The sequence below is a fragment of the Euphorbia lathyris genome, chromosome 1, assembly GCF_963576675.1.
Source record: "Euphorbia lathyris chromosome 1, ddEupLath1.1, whole genome shotgun sequence".
Classification (NCBI taxonomy): Eukaryota; Viridiplantae; Streptophyta; class Magnoliopsida; order Malpighiales; family Euphorbiaceae; genus Euphorbia; species Euphorbia lathyris.
Genome location: NC_088910.1, coordinates 99,664,553 through 99,685,256, shown reverse-complemented (window position 1 = coordinate 99,685,256; position 20,704 = coordinate 99,664,553). Strand labels below are relative to the sequence as shown.

General features: G+C 31.8%; 1 protein-coding gene and 1 pseudogene across 1 annotated transcript; both read right to left on the bottom strand.

The window, feature by feature from the left end:
- Positions 1-240: 240 nt before the first annotated feature.
- Positions 241-1,784, bottom strand: LOC136212255 (UDP-glycosyltransferase 708G1-like; annotated as a pseudogene).
- A 12,985-nt stretch (positions 1,785-14,769) lies between these two features.
- LOC136212239 (UDP-glycosyltransferase 708G1-like) lies at positions 14,770-16,690 on the bottom strand. The gene has a single exon (XM_066002762.1). The coding sequence runs from the start codon at positions 16,632-16,634 to the stop codon at positions 15,240-15,242; it is 1,395 nt and encodes a 464-aa protein (XP_065858834.1). The 5' UTR covers positions 16,635-16,690; the 3' UTR covers positions 14,770-15,239.
- Positions 16,691-20,704: the final 4,014 nt, after the last annotated feature.

Here is a 20,704-nt window from a genome sequence, read left to right as displayed (position 1 = left end):
GACAAATTGAAGTTGAGTGACTATTTTAAGATAACCATGTAATTTCAGTGACCAATGGTGCATTTAATCCGGAAATTTATCCACCAATTAATGATGTTGTTAGGATTGAAATCCTCGACCACTTGATCTAAGAGGCTCTGGTACAATTCAAAGAATCAATTCAACTAAAAACTTAAAATGAATGATACGTTTTAATTTTACATTATCAACTGGATTTATTTGCAATGTCCATCCTCTCAATGAAAATCACATGTGTTCTATAACATCCTGACAGATAAACGTGCCATCTCTAAGCTTCTTCAAGTAACCAAACTTATCATATGGATTTCTACAAAACTAAATAACTTACTATATTTTGGATCAGCTGTTATTGAAATAAGATAACATAAATGAAGAATCACACAACTACATCTACATGAGCTTGTTTCCAAGTCTGAATAAGGTCTCTCAGCTCCTTGTCCGAACTGCCACCCAATTCAACAGCTCTCTTAGCCTCTTCTCCTATACGCAATGCTCCAACTCTCAATATCTCATTCCCCATTAATTCTTTGATGCTTTCTGCAATCTCACTCCCACTAACAACCATCTCTCCGCCCCAACCCCAGCTCTTAGGCCAAATTCCAAGTCCAATTTTGTCCACAAGATCAGCATTCATCTTCTGATCTCCATGTTGAGGCCATGCCAGCACTCTCACACCATTCCATAGCGCTTCTGTCACTGAATTCCACCCGCAGTGGCTCATAAAACAACCTATTGATTCATGTCCTAATATCTCTAATTGATTTACCCAATTCTTCAAAACCATTCCATTCTCCTTCATTTTTTCCAATTATCTCATCTATAACCCTTGTTCATCTTCTGTATCAACCTTCTTATCCTTCACAACCCACAGAAATCTACTCCCGCTTCTTACCAATCCTTCCCCCAATTCTCGGATTTGCTCTCTTGACATAGCAGTCCTACTCCCAAAGCTTACATACACCACTGATCCGGCCGGTTGACTCCCAAGCCATGTCAATTCCGGGTTCTTCTTCTCATCAATCAATGGTCCTAAAGGGCCAATTGTTATAACTGGTGGCAATTTTGCTATTACTCCAGTATTTAGCTCGTTGAGTGATGAAAGCTCAATACTTTGAAATGTATTAACCAGAATCCCAGTTGATCCAGCCATTTGCTTTCCATTCTCTGCAATGTAAGTCTTGAGGGAATTTTCAGTGCTCTCCAAAAGTGGAGGAGGAATACATGATCTGGGAAATGGAATCTGGAGAGAATCATCATGAGTTGAATTAATTATGGAATCCATTATTGAATGATACTTCACAAAAAGGGTTAACATTTGAGCAGATGAACTGAAGAGGATGTAATTAGGAAGGTTAAGAGATTGAGTGATGGGAAGAAAAGAAGAGGTTAAGCTCATGTCTGTAATAAGAGCAGAGAGAGGAGGAGAGAGGGAAGGAAGAAGAGAAAGAAGAAGGTGAGAAGAGTTATGAATTCTCTCCATGTGGTTATAAAAAGGATCTTGTGATGAAGTAGTTTGATTGTTGTGAGAAGGAAGAAGATGAAGTGGCATTTGAGTGATTTGAGGGAAGGAAGTGAAGAAGTGAAGTAAGGTCTGTGATTCAGAAAGAGAAACAGTTGGATTTGGGGTAATGATAGTTACTTTGAGATTATGAGATGAAAGTAAAGAAGCAAGTCTAAGGAAAGGTGTGAGATGACCCATTCCAGCACTCGGTAAAAGAGCGATATGAGCGAGTTTATGGTTGCTGGAACCTGACATTTTTGAAGCTATACTATTTTATTTTCTGCAGATTAATGGTAAAATGGAAGGCAAGCTAGCCTCTTTATATAAAGTGTTTGAAATTGAATTTGCTGGATTGGTGGTGGTTGCACCAAACTCATTATCTCATATTAATGGTAAAATGGAAAGCTAGCTTCTTTTTAAGGGTTGAAAATCAGGTTCAGATGGGTGCCATATTTGGCTTCTTAGTGGACAATATAAGATAAATTAAAGTTTTTCTAATTAAATTTTTAAAAAAAATACAAAAATAAACTTTGTGGTTACATTGTTTTCTAGCGTAGTTTAAAAATTTACAAAATGGTACCGTGAGATTCATTCCGTTAACAAACATTACATTTATGCATTTTCTTGTGTGATTCTGCTGCCGGGCATGACACTTGCTTCCTTCGATTTCGAATATTGAGAAAATCCCCAGCTAGAAAGAGTGGGATCTTTTCTTCGCTTTGTTGTGGTTGTGAAAAACGCCCATTTTTTTAAAATTATTGGGAAGAGAGGGAAGAGAGAGAAGGAAAAATAATAAAAAAAAATGGAGAAGATAGTGTAATTGATTTTTATTTTTTGTTTTGGGGTTTGTTTGTGATAATTAGAAAATTAAAAGGGTTAATTTATAAAATAAATAAATATAAGGACCAAATTAACGCTTTTTCCTTTGAAATTTAACACCGTTAATCAATTTGTATGTGTTTGCTAACGGAATGAATCTCAAAGTATATTTTTAAACACAAGACTGCGATCGAAAACAAATGTAACCGCAACGTTTTTTTTTATAACTTTTCCTAAATTTTATATATATACAGATTTATTGTACCCAATCGAGATGATGGATACAAGAATTTGTTATCCAAAAAACATACAGTATACAAATATGCATTTCTCGGCTTATAAATTGGTTAATCTCTTTTTTTATGAACTCTTAAATTAAGTGTTAAAAATTGAGGGCTTAAAAGAAAAGAAAAAAACTAGGGAAAAGTATAAAAATAAACCTTGTGGTTATACCTGTTTTCAAACAACACCTATGTGGTTTAAAAGTTTGTAAAATGGTATCATGTACTTCATTCCGTTAGCAAACGCATACCAAATTGACTAACGGTGTTAAAAGTCAAAGGAAAAAGAGTTAATTTGATCCTTATATTTATTTATTTTATAAATTAACCCTCTATTATTATCTAATTATTACAAATAAACCCTAAAATAAAAATAAAAATTAAAAATCAAATATACAATTTTCTCAATCTTTTTGATTTTTGATTTTTGTTCTTCTTTCTCTCTCTTCTCTCCTTTGTTAATTTCTTTTTCTAAAATTAATTGAATTCCAAGATATTTGCTTTGATTTGATTGTATTTTGTTAGAGATGAAAATTCTCTAATTCCAATTGATTTTGGAGATGGGAATTCTAATAATTACATCGTAATGTTACCATTTATGGAACAAGGCCATCTGATTCCTTTCCTCGACTTAGCAACAAAACTCATTCAAAAACACCATTTCACAATCACAATCGCAAATACTCCACTAAATATCAATGACCTCCATTCCACAATCTCAACTTCTTCTTCTTCATCATCATCTACCAAATTCTGATTCGTCGAACTTCCTTTCTGCAGCACAGACAACAGCCTTCCACCGGAAATTGAAAATTCCGATAACATCTCATCTGAAGAAGAAATCGGGAAACTTATTTTAGCATCAGCTACCCTTAAAACCGCATTTCTTCAAGCTCTAAATGATATCATTACTAAACAGGACAGCCGTTCTAAATAGTATTTCGGGTGAGTTTAACGTGCCTGGATTTTCCAAACGCTGTCGTTTTCTTGTAACTCAGTTGGATCAGATTTTCAGAGAAACAGATGGAACTGATCCAGGATATCAATTAATGGAGTCACTGTTTTCATCTTCCTTGGAGTCTTTTGGATGGTTATGTAATACAGTTGAGGAAATTGAACCGTTGGGATTGGATTGTTTGAGGAAATATACCAATATCCCTATATGGGCAATTGGGCCTCTTCTTCCTGGAAAAAGTTTCCGACGAGTAGGGAAGAAACCGGGAATTTCAACGGCGGAATGCTTAAAATGGCTTGATTTACAAAGAAAATGTTCGGTTGTGTATATATCATTTGGTTCGCAGAATAACATTAATCCTTCACAGATGATGGAATTGGCAATCGGATTAGAGAAGAGTGGACGGCCGTTCATTTGGGAAATACGGGCACCGGCGGGTTTTGATAGAAAATCTGAATTCAAACCGGAATGGTCACCGTTAGGATTCGAAGTAAACACCTTGAAATTAAAGAAAAAATCTTGAAATTCAATTGATTTTAGAGGGAGAAATTAACAAAGAGGAGAGAGAGAAGAGAGAGAAACAAGAACAAAAATAAGAAATTAAAAAAATGAAAAAGATGGTGTATTTAATTTTTAATTTTTATTTTGGGGTTTATTTGTGATAATTAGATAATAATGGGGGTAAATTTATAAACTAAATAAATATAAGGATCAAATTAACTTTTTTTCCTTTAACTTTTAACACCGTTAGTCAATTTGGTATGTGTTTGCTAACGGAATGAAGTACATGGTACTATTTTGCAAACTTTTAAACCACATGGGTATTGTTCGAAAACAGGTGTAACCACAAGGTTTATTTTTGTACTTTTCTCGAAAAACTATATTTATCTCATACGGAAAGTGTTACATAATGGGCTAAAAAGGATGTTAGCTTTCTTTAGTTTCTTCATATTCTCTTCAATATTTATTTTTCCCCTCGTGAAAGTGTTATATATTCAGATATGCTTCAACACAGTCTTGTACTTGGAAGAGTATGGTGGAGGGTTCCAAGGTCTTGAACAAAGGGGTAGGTCGAGTGCTTAAGGTCGTTTCATTAGCTTTTGGAATGAAAAGTTGTATGGTCCAATTCCTCTAATACAGTGGACTCTCTTTGCGGTCTATCTTGAGATTCTACAGTTGAATCTCTCTTTGCAGTCTGGCTAATATGTGGAAAGATGATGGTGGTTGGGATTGGTCGAAAATCGCACCTTTGCTACTCCATTTGGTGATATCTTAATAGAATATTAAAAGTAATTTAGGAAATATGTGAAGGGTAGTTTAGCCTTTCTGTAATTGTTGTATAAATAGTTAGATTTTTCTAGGTTTAGGATTAACTTTTCAATTCATCAATTTTGTATTTTCATCTTTTTCACCAATATTGATTCTGTCAATTTGTTCATTCTTCAGACTTATTGTGGTATCAAAGAACTTATGTGCATCATCTCTTCAGATCTATTGATCTTTGAGATAATTTCATCAATGTGGTACAACATTTATCTCGTTTCATATTGTGGTGTACAACCTTAATTTTATGTCATTAATATTTACAATTTTATAGGTGACCTCTCACTTTGGGAGAAATTTTATGGTATGCCAAACATACCATGTCAATAGTATGATGTGGTATGTCTTCACCAATAAATAAAAGTATTAAAACCCTAAAATTAATATAGTCAGTTCCCTTCCTTCTTCTAACTAGTTTTCCCCAACTCTTGCCGCCTACTCCTTTCCTAACTCTCTTTCCTTCTCCTTCGTCAACAACCCTTCTTCTCCACCAGCTACCACCAAATTATATTTGTATTTTCATGAAATTGGACATAATGAACACCAAATTATGTGTAATTTGTGAAAAGTTCAAATAATTTATTGGAAGAATTTTTTTAGAATAATTGAATTATTGAATTATTCCAATAAGATGGGTTAATTACATACGTGGTGTACAATCTTTACCAATTTTCACACTTTGGTGTACAATCTTCAATTTTGCACACTAAAGTATACAACTTTCTGGTAACCTCACACTAAATTGTATAGCCGGTATTTATGACCGGTCAACGCAAGTCAACTTTACCACGTTAGCAATTTGACCACTCCAAAAGTTAAAAATTTATACACCTAATATAAAATTACTAAAATATCATCATCCTCTTCCTTGCAACTCCTCTCTCTTACTCTTTTCCTTTTTCTCTCTACGTCCTCTCCCTCTAGAAACTCAAACCAAATCAGAAAATGGATGGAAAAAAGGTAATAAATACAAATAAAAACAAATTACAAATGCTGAAAGATGAAAGTTTCAAATTATCAAATCCCTAATGAACTAATTGTACATTGGATAGAATTTTTTTTTTATGTTGTGAAATGTAAATAATGGATAAACTAGCAACCCAAATGCTAAAGAAAGAATTTTTCCTCGAAGGTGATTGAATTTTGAAAGCAATTCAAAAGTCAAATTCTTCTTTCAAAATAATTAGACTTGTAAATTGATAAGGTAATTAAAGATTTTAGTTGAGGATTTTAAGCGATCAAGAGCACCCAGGATGTCGAGGCTGGAGATGACGACATATGCGAGAGCACTAAGATAACGGCCTTCTTCTCTGAAAATATCCATTATCAGATTTATAGGGTTATGGTCAGATAAACGGGAAAGGAAAAGGGAAAAAGAAAGGATCGTTCACTGGAAGAAGCGGAGACGGCCAGATCGGAAGGCTTTTGTGTTAGATGAAAGGGTAGAGGTCCAGATCGCTGGAATGAAACAAGTGCATCTCTAGAGAGAGGATTTAGAGAGAAAAGGAAAGAACGAGAGAGAGAGGAGTTGCAAGGAAGGGGATAAGGGTATTTTAGTACTTTCATATTAGGTGTGTAAATTTTTGACTTTTGAAGTGGTCAAATTGCTGACTGTACACTTTAATGTGAGGTCACCAGAATATTATACACTTTAGTGTGCAAAATTAAATGTTGTACACCAAAGTGTGAAAATTGGTAAAGGTTGTACACCACGTATGTAATTAACCCCCAATAAGATAATTGAATTAAGGTCTAAAACCAGTATTCTAATTTCCAATTAAACACTGCGACATTATTATGCCTTTCCCTTAATGATAGGTTTTGATTTCCTGCGAGTGGTTCTAATTTGTAACCACCAGCTTAAATAGTTAATGAATCTTCCGGCGATCCAGTGGTTCAAATTTCCAATTAAATAAATTGACATTGTTTTACTTTACTCTATTATTCTTATTATTATTATTAACCCTAGCAGTATTCATGGTTCATGAAATTACTTTTATAAAATTATTGGTTTTAATTGATTAATTTATGAGACATGTGCAACTTAATGAATTCAGAATTACAGTTACTGAAAACTAAATCAATCAAATCTAATATTTAATTATATAAGAATCCATTCAAATTTCATTGGCAAAAAGCAATCATTAGGTCCCTGATCTTTCATTTTTTGGTTAATTAAGCTATTGATCTTTTATTTAGATACATTAAGCCCTGATTATTTATTTTTGGTCTCATTAAGCCATTTATGACCAAATTAGTAAGTTATGAACAACTAATTCTGTTAAAAATATGTTATTAACTTCATCTGTATTTGTAATTATTAAAAAATATATTTTTTTATAGTTTTCCTACAGCCACATTACACATCCAAAACTGCTTTCACACAGTGAAAGAATACAAATTTTGAATGTAAGTGCAATGAATAACATCCTGTTAACCGAATTTTATGTTCGAAATTACTTTTTTTGGTCATCAATGGCTTAATGAGACCAAAAATAAATGATTAGGAGCTTAATGTATCCAAATAAAAGATCAAAGATTTAATGAACTAAAAAAATGAAAGGTCAGAGGCCTAATGATGTTTTTTTTACCAATTTCTTTCATTTAACTTTAATAAATAACATTAAAACCAATATAACTGAAAAAATTATATTTATATTTAGTAATAATAAAATAATTTACAAAATATCCCAACAAAAATAAATTATATAACGATAAATTTTTTTTTGTAAGAGTCAAATCAAATTTCATTAATTTAACTTTAATAAATAGTATTAAAACCAATATAACTGAAATTTTCTTTTAATTTTTCGTTGTAATAAGTGACACAATATTTAAATATCCAAACTATTATATGAATCAAATAAAATTTAAAAAGAATGATATGCTTATTTCAAATTCATGGATTTATCAAAGATTTTAGAAAGCAAGATAAAAAGAATTTTGAGGAGAGCTACAATTTGATTTAAAAAATATTGCCACAAAGTGTAATAAATAATTTGAAATTGCAAGATTATAGAAAAAATGTTATACAAGAACGGAAAAGAATGATCCTTGCAAACATGTCAATATGGACAATAGATTATGACTTCCAAACACTATTAGCAAGCAATTATAAAGGTATGTTTGTTAATTTTTTTATAATTTATAAATTTAAATTATTTTAAAACAAAATATTAATATCACCATATATGTAAATGATATAAAATTTTAAATTTATGTACAAAAAATTTATCCATTCGTGCAACGCGCAAGCACAATACTAGTCTATATTAAAATTATGAAACAAATACAAACCATTGACTTTTAAAAAGAATAAATCATTGACTGATTTCATAAAAAAAATCATTGACCCTTAATTAATTTAAAAAAAAATCCAATCAATCTTTATTTTCAAAATTAAATTATTAATTTGCTTTGAATTGTCAGTAAAAAAAAACTATATATATATATAAATAAAATTGAAATATGAATATTGAAAAGTAAAAAATTTCAATTAATCAACTATTTTATTTAAATATTACATAAAAAATATATCTCGTGCATCACATAAATTTCCTTGGTTTTTATATAATAAAGATTGCATCACTAAAACCAATTATTTAAGAAGTTTAGGATGGATCCAATGCAAGGAACTTCAGTAATAAAAAATAACTCCAATAATGAAAAATAAAATATATATAACTTTATTTGAAAACTAGCCGAAAACTCGTGCGATGCACGAATTATGAAATTTTTATATAATTTAGATAAATAAATAAATTAACATATTTACTTTTAAGTAATTTTATATCATGCTATGAATTTTTTTATATAATGTGTATTTGAAATTAATGTATATTTTTTATTGATAATTCAAATTAAATTAAATTAATTTTCAAAATAATTGATTAGTTTTTTTATAGAATTTTAATTAAAGGTGAATGATTTATTTATTTTTACAAAATTCAATTATTTGTAATTTGTAGTAATTTTAATACATTTTCTTTTTTTATAACTGGAATTCTGTGAAACAATAATAATGAAATATGAGATTAATTAAGAAATATATTAGAATATAATGAAAACCCAAAAATTAAATTAAATTACAATTAAAATTAAATATTATATTTATAATACAAAAGAATTATAATTTATGTTAAACAAAAATTGAACTAAACTACAATTAAATATAAATATTATATCTATGATAGAAAAGAATTACAATCTATGTTAAAATGGAAGCAACATCTGTCACATCCGATCCTAGATGACCTCAATCAGCATCGGGCGTGAAATAGAAAGATCATAATCAACACTTAGGAGTCTCCAATTTATCCCAATATCATAATATCATATTATACTGCAATTGAAATACCAAAGTTCTAACCATAATTCTAACAATAAGCAGCCAAAATTCCAAACCTCACCTAATCGGTCGGTAACCTTCTCTATATCCTGTACTTTCTCACCTAAAAACATTAAAACATTTAAAAACGTAAGACAAAAATCTCAGTAAGAAACTATCAGCTATAAAAACCAACTTTACTTAACATAACTACATATATACATTTATAAAAGGATTTAATCAAAACCTTATAAAATATACTCAAAATATAATGTTCATATAACTTTATATATATAATGCATCTTATCAAAACGAATCAAAACAAATAAACTTTTCATCAAACCAATTCATAATCAAATAAATGTTTTATCAAACCAACTTGTAATCAAATAAGTGTTTGATCAAACCAACTCGTAATCAATCAAATGTAAAAACCTTATATCAAAATCAATCATAACCGAAAACATAATCCAAACGAACTTAAAACATTGTATCCATCATCGAGTTTCTCCCCTTAAGTATCAATCCATAACCACATATATAGTCGAGACGTCTCTTAACATTGTCTATCCTATATGGTCTTACCCAACGCTTCGCTGCCATACCCAATAGGTCTTCAGACTGTGTACACAGGCAATGTCCCTCACTGAACATGGTCTTCAAATATAAAAATAACCACAGTTTTTCAAAATATCAATCCTTAATCAATAAAAATTCCACAGTTAATCAATCAAATTAAGTCTTAAATCAACATAAACAAGTAAAATCTAAAATTCACATAGAAGCATGGTCAATAGTTTCATTTGAACCATAATTTCACAATAAAAAGCAAAATCGTGGAAAACTCCAATTTTACAAAATACCCGTATAAACCCTGAAATATCAATTTCTGAAAATTCTTTGATTATATATATATATATATATATACATAAAACTCAAAATATAGTTGATAGTTACTTACCTTGGCTACTAATTGAAGAAAATATATCCGATTGATTCTCATCTAAATTCTGTCTAAGACGTTTCCCCTCCAAACACTACCGAAACTCAAAAACTCTTCGGTTAGGACTTAGATCTATGCATAAGGACACAATGTTTTCAATTTCGAGTGATTCGGACGGTCGAATCTCCGTAAATCAAAGAAACGGTGGAGAAACGATCGAAGAACGATGAAAGAGAGAAACAGGAAATAAAAGAAAAACACAAAAAGAAAAGAAGGTGATGATCATCCCACTCACCTCTTCAAAGTTTGGATATATATCCAAAACTGGAAAATATTCGGATTGGCCTTCCATCTTTATATAATCTTTTTAAAATTACCCTAAACTTTTAATTTATACCTAAAACCATCAAATTAACTCCAAACTTTTCCTATAGCACCAAATTAACCTCACACACCCGATAATTATAATATATACTAATATTCAAATATAAATTTTAGAAATTTAGACATGGACGTGACAACATCAATATATTATGTTATAAACTATTGCAATCAATACTTTTCTAATGTTGCCCATGAAGTAACTTTATCAATTTAATATGTTACATATAAAAAATAAAATTCAAAAGAATTAGTCACAAATTCATCTTGATGATAATCATTTTGCTTGATGTAATTTCATGATCACCAAGTATTCGAATTCAATTATTCACTCTGCTACAATAACCCAATATATCCAATTGAATCGGCTTAAGACGATGATTTCTTTTATTTTCATCTCGTAATATTTCATCAAGACATTCAATTAATTTGTTCTTCATTTTTTCACTGTATAGAATATTTGTCACGCTCGCAGATATCACTTATTTGACTTTATTAATATTTTCTAATAATTATAAATTCTTGAATTTCTTAAGCAAGAAAAACAAAAAAAAGAATAGAAGACAAAAATGAAGGGACAAAAAAGATAATTAGTAGAGAACCATCTTCCTCTCGTTTTTTTTTTCGAAAATAAGAGAGAATGTCAAGATATAAGCATATACAGAGGGGAGTGAAAATTTTTTTTGCCCATAAATTAATTTTAGTTAAATAGAATTAAATCGCAATTGTAACCACTCAGTACAAAAAACAAAACGTTTTATAATTAATATGTGAAATTAATTCTATTAATTAGAATCAAATGCTCAACATTTGAGAATTTAAAGAGATTCAAATAATAATATTTTTTAATCAATGTTTTCCAACAATTTGTCCTATGATAATATTTTATTTTCATTTGTTAAAACCTCTTCAAATACTGACAATTTTGTACAAACCACAATATAATAGCTAAAACTATATAAGTCAATGTTGCAAAAGCAATTATCTCAATATCTCATGATTAATGTACATTTTTAATATTTTGAGCATCAAAATTTATTTTTATTTACCTTCATTTTGAATTCGTATCTAGCATAATCCAAATTCTTCAAGAAAACATCTTATCAAGTGTATTAGACGCTTACAATCTCTTTGTCTAAAGAACTGGAAAAAAATAACTTCATAATAATAATAATAAAAAAATATAATTTATAATTGAAATAAACTTCATTGTAATTTTAATATTTCAATACCTCTTTAATATTTTATTCAATCTGTCGAAAACTTCGATAAACAACTATTGTGTGAAACTTTATATCTATTTGTACCAAAATGCATAAAAAAAAAAATACAATCCATATCAGTTATATAAACTCAAACTAAAAAAAATGAGTGGATTTCAACAGGTTCCGAATTAGAAAAATTAATCTAACTTCAATTAAAGCTAAAAATTGAGTTCATATAAAGCCGAAAATCTAAATTTTAGTTAGAGTTAACAATCAAAACGATAACACCTAGCAACATATACTAAAAAAAATGCAAATATACAAAATCTTTATTTTAGTCATTTTGAAAAAGAAAACAAATAAAAAAGAAAACATGGATAAGATAGCGAGAGGTATGGAATCTGGGTAACGACAGAAATGGAATTTCATCTCTGAAAGATGAAACTATAATAACTATTGTTTAATAAAAATAAAACAACAACACAATTGAGAACAAAAATAACTACAATATATGAAAAAATCGAATAATTACCTTAAGAAACATAAGAATTTATTGTAATTTTTGACACTTTTGTGTTTCCCGATTTTAGTTGTCCATGCATCTTCTATTTCTATCGGATTTCTTCAATTGGAGGCGGATTTAGGGGGGAGGGAGTCAAAGGGGGCATTTGCCCCCCTTCATCCCTTAAAAAAAAAATTTATTTTAGTCCAGAAAGAATAGTTAAAGTGCAAAAATACCCCTAACATTTTGGGTTAAGAATAATTTTACCCCTAACGTCTAAAATGGTGCAATTGTATCCTTAATGTTGGAAGCCAAAAGTAGTTTTATCCCTAACGTTGATAAATTTGGTCAATTTGAGAAATAATTCATCAAACTGTCTTCTCGGTCATGAATCTTATCATCTACACTTCATAAATGCGTTATTTTATCAGTAACAAATCACAAACATATGTTGGGATATGAAAAAAAATATTAAAAATATACTGTCTTTTGTACGAATTAGACAAAAAAAATTCAAAAAAATTCACCGAATTTATAAATATTAATCTCCAATTTTATTATTAAATTATAAAAAACATTATATCCCATTTTTTTAAAACAGATTGATATGCAATTGATGCAAAAAAAAAGTAACTGTATGTTATAATAGTGTCTGAAATTAATCCAATTTATCAACGTTAGAGGTAAAATTGCTCTTAGCTACAAACATTATGGGTAAAATTGCACCATTTTAGACGTTAGAGTAAAATTGCTCTTGACCCAAAATGTTAGGGGTATTTTTTCTCTTGGCTACAAACATTAGTCTAAAAAAATTTTACATAGAGTTTTGACCCCCCTTCCCTCAAATCCTGGATCCGCCACTGATTGGAGATATCAATTTGAAAAAAAAAGACAAATAAAAAAGAAAACATGGATAAGGTAGCGAGAGGTATAGAACCAGCAGAAATGGATCTGAAAGATGAAATTATAACAACTATTGTTTAAAAAAAAATAAAACAACAAAACAATTGAGAACAAAATAACTACAACATGTGAAAAAAATCGAATAATTACCTTCAGAAATATAATACTATCTATCATGGGCAATGAATATAATAGTGGAATACTATCTATCATGCTTTATATAGAAGTTTATTTGAGACTTTTGGATTTCTTTTGTTTTGTATTTTTCATCTTCCTGTAACTCTTCATTTCTTTTATTATTTTAATTAATGGGCTAGTAATTGTTTAATGTATTATAAATATAAATCTGTTATTTTTAATTAATTAAATCTTTTTAATTTTTATTTTTTACTAACTCATCAAAAATACCTTTAGAACACTTCTCTTCATTTCTCTCTGCTTCCTCTATTATATATAGTATAAATAATTGTTTTAAATAATAAAATTATATAACTATTACGTTTTAATTGAGATCCATTAAATAGGAATCATATTAAAATTTCTCCAAATTTACAAATTCCCAATGAAGTGGAATCATCACATAAATTACAGGAAAAATTACAAAACTAACTCAATTAAAGGAGTATAGACCTACTTTGCTTCCATCTCATCAAATTAGACACTTTCATTCATTTAGAACAAAATTATCCTTAGTTCTATTCGATCGCTCAATCTGCTCCTTCTTCTTCTTCTTCTTCTTCTTCTTCTTCTTCTTCCTTTCAACTTCTTCTTCGGTTCATCTTATTCAATTTCGGATACCAATCGTTAGCGATTTTTGAGATTATTGAAGTATTATGTTCAATTTCCCGTAGAAATTATATGTTTTTACCTTATACGCCTGCTTTTCTTATTGGTCTTGCCTCTTTCTTCATCTGTAACGGTATTGTTTCAATTTCCTTTATTTTCCTCCATTGTTGTCGCATTTGTAACGAAATTTATAGCATCTCGTCACAAATGCGATAACAGTTGTCGCATTTTGTCACAAGTGCGACAACTCTTGTCGCATTTGTGACGAATTCGTCACAAATAACATCGCAGTAGTTGAATTGTTAGATTTTTTTCCTCATTTTTTGAGCTTTCCATCCTAATCCTCTTCCGTAGTCACCAATTCTTCAAAGGTTGAATGAAACATAATCTCTTCTCTCTATAAACCACCGTCTTTTCGTCGGTTTGGGATGACGAAGAAGACGTTGAGAGTATGAATTGAAATAAAAGTATTCTTGTCCAAAGCGGATGAAAGTGTCTAATTTGGTGATATGGAAGCAAAGTGGATCAAATATATTAATAGAAGGGAAATTTACATCAAAATTCAAATTTCAAAACTTATCTACAATTTTATCAATAAGTAATTGAAATTATATCAAATATGAAAATACTATAACAGCTATGGCAGTTAAAGAAATTTTCTTGTATTATTTTCACTTTCCCACATCATTTTAATTAGTTACTTTGACATTTATAAAATAAAAATTTATACTTTTAACATATTAAAAATTAAATCACCACTATTGATAAAATAATAATATTATTATGTAAATAGCCCTTAATAGAACCCTTCAAATGCACTGGATTAGGAATTAGCCCTAAACTATACATGTATATAATTCCAATTTTCTTTTGTCTCCCTGAAGTGGGGGAGCAGTTGGACCCTCCGCGTGACCCTATTAGATTGGCTGAACCAAACATCCATAATTTGCCCTCTGTTTGGCCTTATTTATTGAAACCATTTCTTCTTAGAACCAATTCAATTCAACCCAAATTCCCAAAAACATACATCACAAGAGAGATTCATGCCAACGTTAACCATTTTCATAATCCGTCAGAATCTGTTTCCATTCCGCCCTGAACCAATATATGATATCAGCTGGATTTATTTGCAATGTCAATCTTCTCAATGAAAATCACTTGTCTTCTATAACATCCTGAAAGATAAACGTGCCATCTATAACCAAACTTATCATATGGATTTCTCACAAAACTAAATAACTTACTCTATTTTGGATCAGCTGTTATTGAAATAAGATAACATAAATTAACAATCACACAACTACATCTACATGAGCTTGTTTCCAAGTCTCAATAAGGCCTCTCAGCTCCTTGTCCGAACTGCCACCCAATTCAGCAGCTCTCTTAGCCTCTTCTCTGATACGCAATGCCCCAACTCTCAATAACTCATTCCCCATTATTTCTTTGATACTTTCTGCAATCTCACTCCCATTAACAACCATTTCTCCTCCCCAACCCCAGTTTTTAGGCCAAATTCCAAGTCCAATTTTGTCCACAATATCAGCATTCATCTTCTGATCTCCATGTTGAGGCCATGCCAGCACTCTTACTCCATTCCACATAGCTTCTGTCACTGAATTCCATCCGCAATGGCTCATAAAACAACCTATTGATTCATGTCTTAATACCTCTTCTTGATTTACCCAATTCTTCAAAACCATTCCATTCTCCTTCATTTTCTCCATTAACTCACCTCCTATTATCTTATCCAAGCTTTCTTCATCCTCTGTATCAACCTTCTTATCCTTCACAACCCACATAAATTTACTCCCGCTCCTTACTAATCCTTCCCCCAATTCTCTGAGTTGCTCTCTTGACATAGCAGTCCTACTCCCAAAGCTTACATACACCACTGATCCGGCCGGTTGACTCCCAAGCCATGTCAATTCCTGGTTCTGCTTCTCATCAATCAATGGTGCTAAAGGCCCAATTGCTATAACTGGTGGCAACGTTGTTATCACTCCTCCACCATTTAGGTTGTTGAGGGATGAAAGCTCAATACTTTGAAATGTATTAACCAGAATCCCAGTTGATGCAGCCATTTTCTTTCCATTCTCTGCAATATAAGTCTTCAGTGAATTTTGAGTGCTCTCCAAAAGAGGAGGGGGAATCCATGATCTGGGAAATGGAATCTGGAGAGAATCATCATGAGTTGAATTAATTATGGAATCCATTATTGAATGATACTTCACAAAAAGTGTTAACATTTGAGCAGATGAAGTGAAGAGGATATAATTAGGAAGGTTAAGAGATTGAGTGATGGGAAGAAAAGAAGAGGTTAAGCTCATGTCAGTAATAAGAGCAGAGAGAGAGGGAGAGAGAGAAGGAAGAAGAGAAAGAAGAAGGTGAGAAGAGTGATGAATTCTCTCCATGTGGTTATAGAAAGGATCTTGTGATGAGGTAGTTTGATTGTTGTGAGAAGGAAGGAGATGAAGTGGAATTTGAGTGATTTGAGGGAAGGAAGTGAAGAAGTGAAGTAAGGTCTGTGATTCAGAAAGAGAAACAGTTGGATTTGGGGTAATGATAGTTACTTTGAGATTATGGGATGAAAGTAAAGAAGCAAGTCTAAGGAAAGGTGAGAGATGACCCATTCCAGCACTGGGTAAAAGAGCGATATGAGGGAGGTTGTGGTTGCTGGAACCTGACATTTATGAAGCTATACTATTTTATTTTCTGCAGATTAATGGTAAAATGGAAAGCTAGCTTGCTTCTATTTATATGTGTATAATAAACATACAGGCGGCCAAGTAAAGAGCAGAGTCAAATATGAGAGCTAGCATAAAATGTCACATGCGTGCCATATTTTGCTTCTTAGTGGACAATGTAAGCTTGAAGGCCAAGAATTCTTATAAAATGACTATATATGCAGATTTATTGTACCAAACTGAGGAATATAGTGCATAAGGGTCCTACATGAACCAAAATTATAACACAATTGATAGATGGATAAAAGAATTTGTAATCCCCCAAAAATAGTAATTATGTGCTTTTTTTTTAGTACAAAAATAGGGGTAAAAAATTTTTGGTGTCTCAATGGAGAAAATTGGTGTTTTCATTCATTACGAAATAAATTGCTTATCTAAAAAATCTAGCAAGACTCACATCCCTCCCAAGTTTTCATGTGACTCTACAAAATAAATTGCTTATTATAAATTCATGGATGATCCATCTCTATAGAGAGCCAAATAATCTAAAAATACAAATGATCTTAGTTAATTAATTAAGAGTGTATATAATACAAACATATTTTTAACACAAACTAGAGCAATTTTGATATGGAAATGAAAGAGATAAATTAGGGTTCTTTGATTTTCAAAGAGGAAAAAAACTGATGAAAAAATATATATTAGAAAAAAAGAGTTAGAAGTACAATAATATTATAAAAAGCTTGGTCCAAAAGTTTGATTAATCCAACCTATTCCATCTACTAAGAAGGAAGTTATTTATAGAATTTTACTTTTGAGTCGAGAGTTTTTGGATTTCAAGGTTTTAATGGTTCAATATTAATATTCAGATTTATATTTCTTAAAAAAATATATTTAGATTCATATGCGCTAAAGTTAGAATTTATAATTCATAAGATAGTTAAGGGGTATTATGGTCATTGACCATGATTCTGTTAGAGCCAACTGTTAACAGCTCATTCCCTTTTCTCTCTTGTATAAAAAGGCATCTTTGCTGTTGTAATTCTTAATCAATCCATATACATAAATCAATTCTCAATTCTTCCCTAAGTTTTCATAAGGGACAAGCTACTCAAGCTATACTACATAATCAAGGTATAATGCGTTAAAGGAGTTGTGTATACACACCTCAACAAAATGGGGTGGTGGAAAGAAGGCATAGGAGTTTGACAAGCATTGCTCGAGCAATATTGAAAGAAGGGAACTTATCAATCAAGTTCTGGGGGAAAGCCATTTTACATGCCACAACTCTACTAAATTTATCTCCCACAAAGGTGTTAGGTTGGAAAACACCTTATTATGTACTGTATGGAAAAGAACATGCCTATGAAGACCTCAAAATCTTTGGCTGTAAAGGGTATGTCCTCAATGTTAGTCCAAAGAAGGGAAAATTCGATGACAGATCTTTTCCTTGTGTGTATCTAGGTATATCACCTGGTCAGAAGGGGTGGAAGATGTATAACATTAATACCAATCAAATTCTTACATCAAGAGATGTAAAATTTGATGAAACAAGTTTCCCATATGCTACTGACAGTGCTTTTCTGCAGGATTGCAATGGAAAACTAACAAATGCAGGAAATCTCTATGTTGATGTAAGTTCAGAAGATTTAAGTCCAATGATTGAAGATCAACCAATCATACAAGATATCAGTGAGATACAACCAGTATCAAATGAGCAATTGGTGCAACGAGAGTTAGAAAATGCAGAGAGTAATGATTATAGTGATTTTCCATCTTCTGTGCCAGTTGAAAGACCTACAAGAATACACAGCAAACTAGCATGGATGAAAGACTTTGTAGTCAATCATGTATCACATGATGGTCAAAGTTCTATTCTGTTTAGCAAGAATCATGTCTCATATCTTACAGAGATACACAAAGAGCAGGAACCTAAAACTTACAAAGAAGCACAATGCAACCCAAAATGGGAACAAGCCATGAAAGAAGAAATAAAGGCACTAGAGAAGAACGAGACATGGAAACTAGTATCACTGCAAAAAGGTAAAACTACTATCACATCTAGATGGATTTTCAAAGTGAAATATGATTCAAAAGGCAAGGTATCTAGATAAAAAGCTAGACTTGTAGCTAGAGGTTACAATCAAAGGTATGGAGTGGACTATCATGACAGTTATCTGGGGACTGGACGTAGGCGGAGAGGCCGAACCAGGATAAGTCGTGCTGAGTAATCTCTAACTCTCTTTCAATATATATTTGTATGTATTTCTTGCTATATTTACTCAGTATATAAATTGTTTGAACTGACACTGAGTAAATCAGAGTGCTGAGTTGGAAGCTGACCATAAAAGTGTTATTTCCCAACTCACAAGTAAAACAGTTTTAGTCAGTACCTGACTAAAGCCGTCTTACGCCTCACTCGGCCGCGCTGACCAAAGCTGAGTTGTGAAACTCAAAGAATTCAATTAAGTCAGCGTAATTAAAACAAAAAAGTTATATTAGTTCCTAACCCCCCCCCCCCCCCCTTGGAACTAATCACACGGGACCAACAAGTGGTATCAGAGCATAATAGATCACTACTCAAAGATATAACTATCTTGAGCTGATCCCAATAAATGGCTGAGAACAGCACTCGTTTCCTTCCAGGGAACCAAACAACACAGATACTCCCCGAGGGATTATCAATTAGTCGGCCTCCCCTATTCTTTGGATCTAATTATACATTCTGGAAGAATAAGATGAAGAACTTTATTCAAGCCACAAACATGAGTGCATGGCTTGCAATAGTTCAAGGCCCATATGTGCCTTATAAAACTGTTAATGATGAGAAAGTCGTTAAGAGTGAAACTGAGTGGTCAGAAGATGACCTTAAAAAATTACAAAACAATGCTTCGGCTATCAATATGCTTCACTGTGCGCTAGATGCTGCAGAATACAATAAGATTTCAGGTTGCTAGTCAGCACAGGAGATTTGGAAAAAGCTTGAGGTAACCTATGAAGGTACAAGCAAAGACAAGGAATCAAAGGTGAACCAACATATGAGATTATATAAGCTGTTCGAGATGAACAACAATGAGGACATCTCTGGAATGAACGCTAGATTCACCAACATCATAAATGAGCTAAAGAGACTCGGCAAGAACTTCACTGAAGAAGAGCAGGTGAAGAAAATCTTGAGAAGCTTACCAAAGAGCTGGCAAGATAAGAAAACGGCCGTGGAGGAAGCTCAAGACTTGACAACATATAAATACGACGAGCTGATCAGATCTCTGCTGACTCATGAGATCTCTATGAAAAACTTTGAAGCAAAAGAAAAGTTAGAAGACATAAAACAAAAATCACTTGTCATGAAAGCTGACTCAACCGAAGTTGACTCATCGGATGATGAGGAAATGGCCATGTTCACGAGGAAAATGAAGAAGCTGTTCAGAAAAAATGAAAAGAACAGCAAGAGGCCATTCAGAAGAGGCGATAGATACAAAACTGAGTCCAGTGACAAATACAAAAAGGACAGCTCCAAGCCTGTCACGTGCTTTGAGTGCCATCAAACTGGGCATATTAAGTCAAACTGCCCTAATCTGAAGAAAGAAAAGAAGGGAAGCAAAAAGGCAATGGTGGCCACATGGAGTGACAGCGATGAGTCAACATCATCTGAAGCTGATGCAAACGAGTCAGCAAACATATGCTTCATGGCCGATGCTGCTGCTGACCTCTCTGAAGAATCTGAACAGGAGGAATACTCAAATGAGGTAACATCCTTACACTTGCTTAGAAATGAAATGGTTAACGCTCTGAGTGATTTATATACACTGACTAAAAAATGTAATAAGAAAATAAAGGCACTCAGCAGGCGCTGTGACGAGATTGAAGAGGTCAAACTTAGTGACCTTCGATATCTTCTCCAAGACAACTCAACGTTGCATAGCAATATGGAAATTATGCACAAGTTTGTCTCGAAAGTCCAATCAGATTCAAAGAAACTGAGAAAGGACGTCACAAACCTACAGAACCAAATAAAAGGTTCAAACAAATCCCATGCTGAGTACTCAGGTACTGGTCAGCGTAGACAGTTC

Excerpts from the sequence above, each read along its gene's own strand:
- LOC136212239 (XM_066002762.1), bottom strand. The coding sequence starts at position 16,634 with ATGTCAGGTTCCAGCAACCACAACCTCCCTCATATCGCTCTTTTACCC.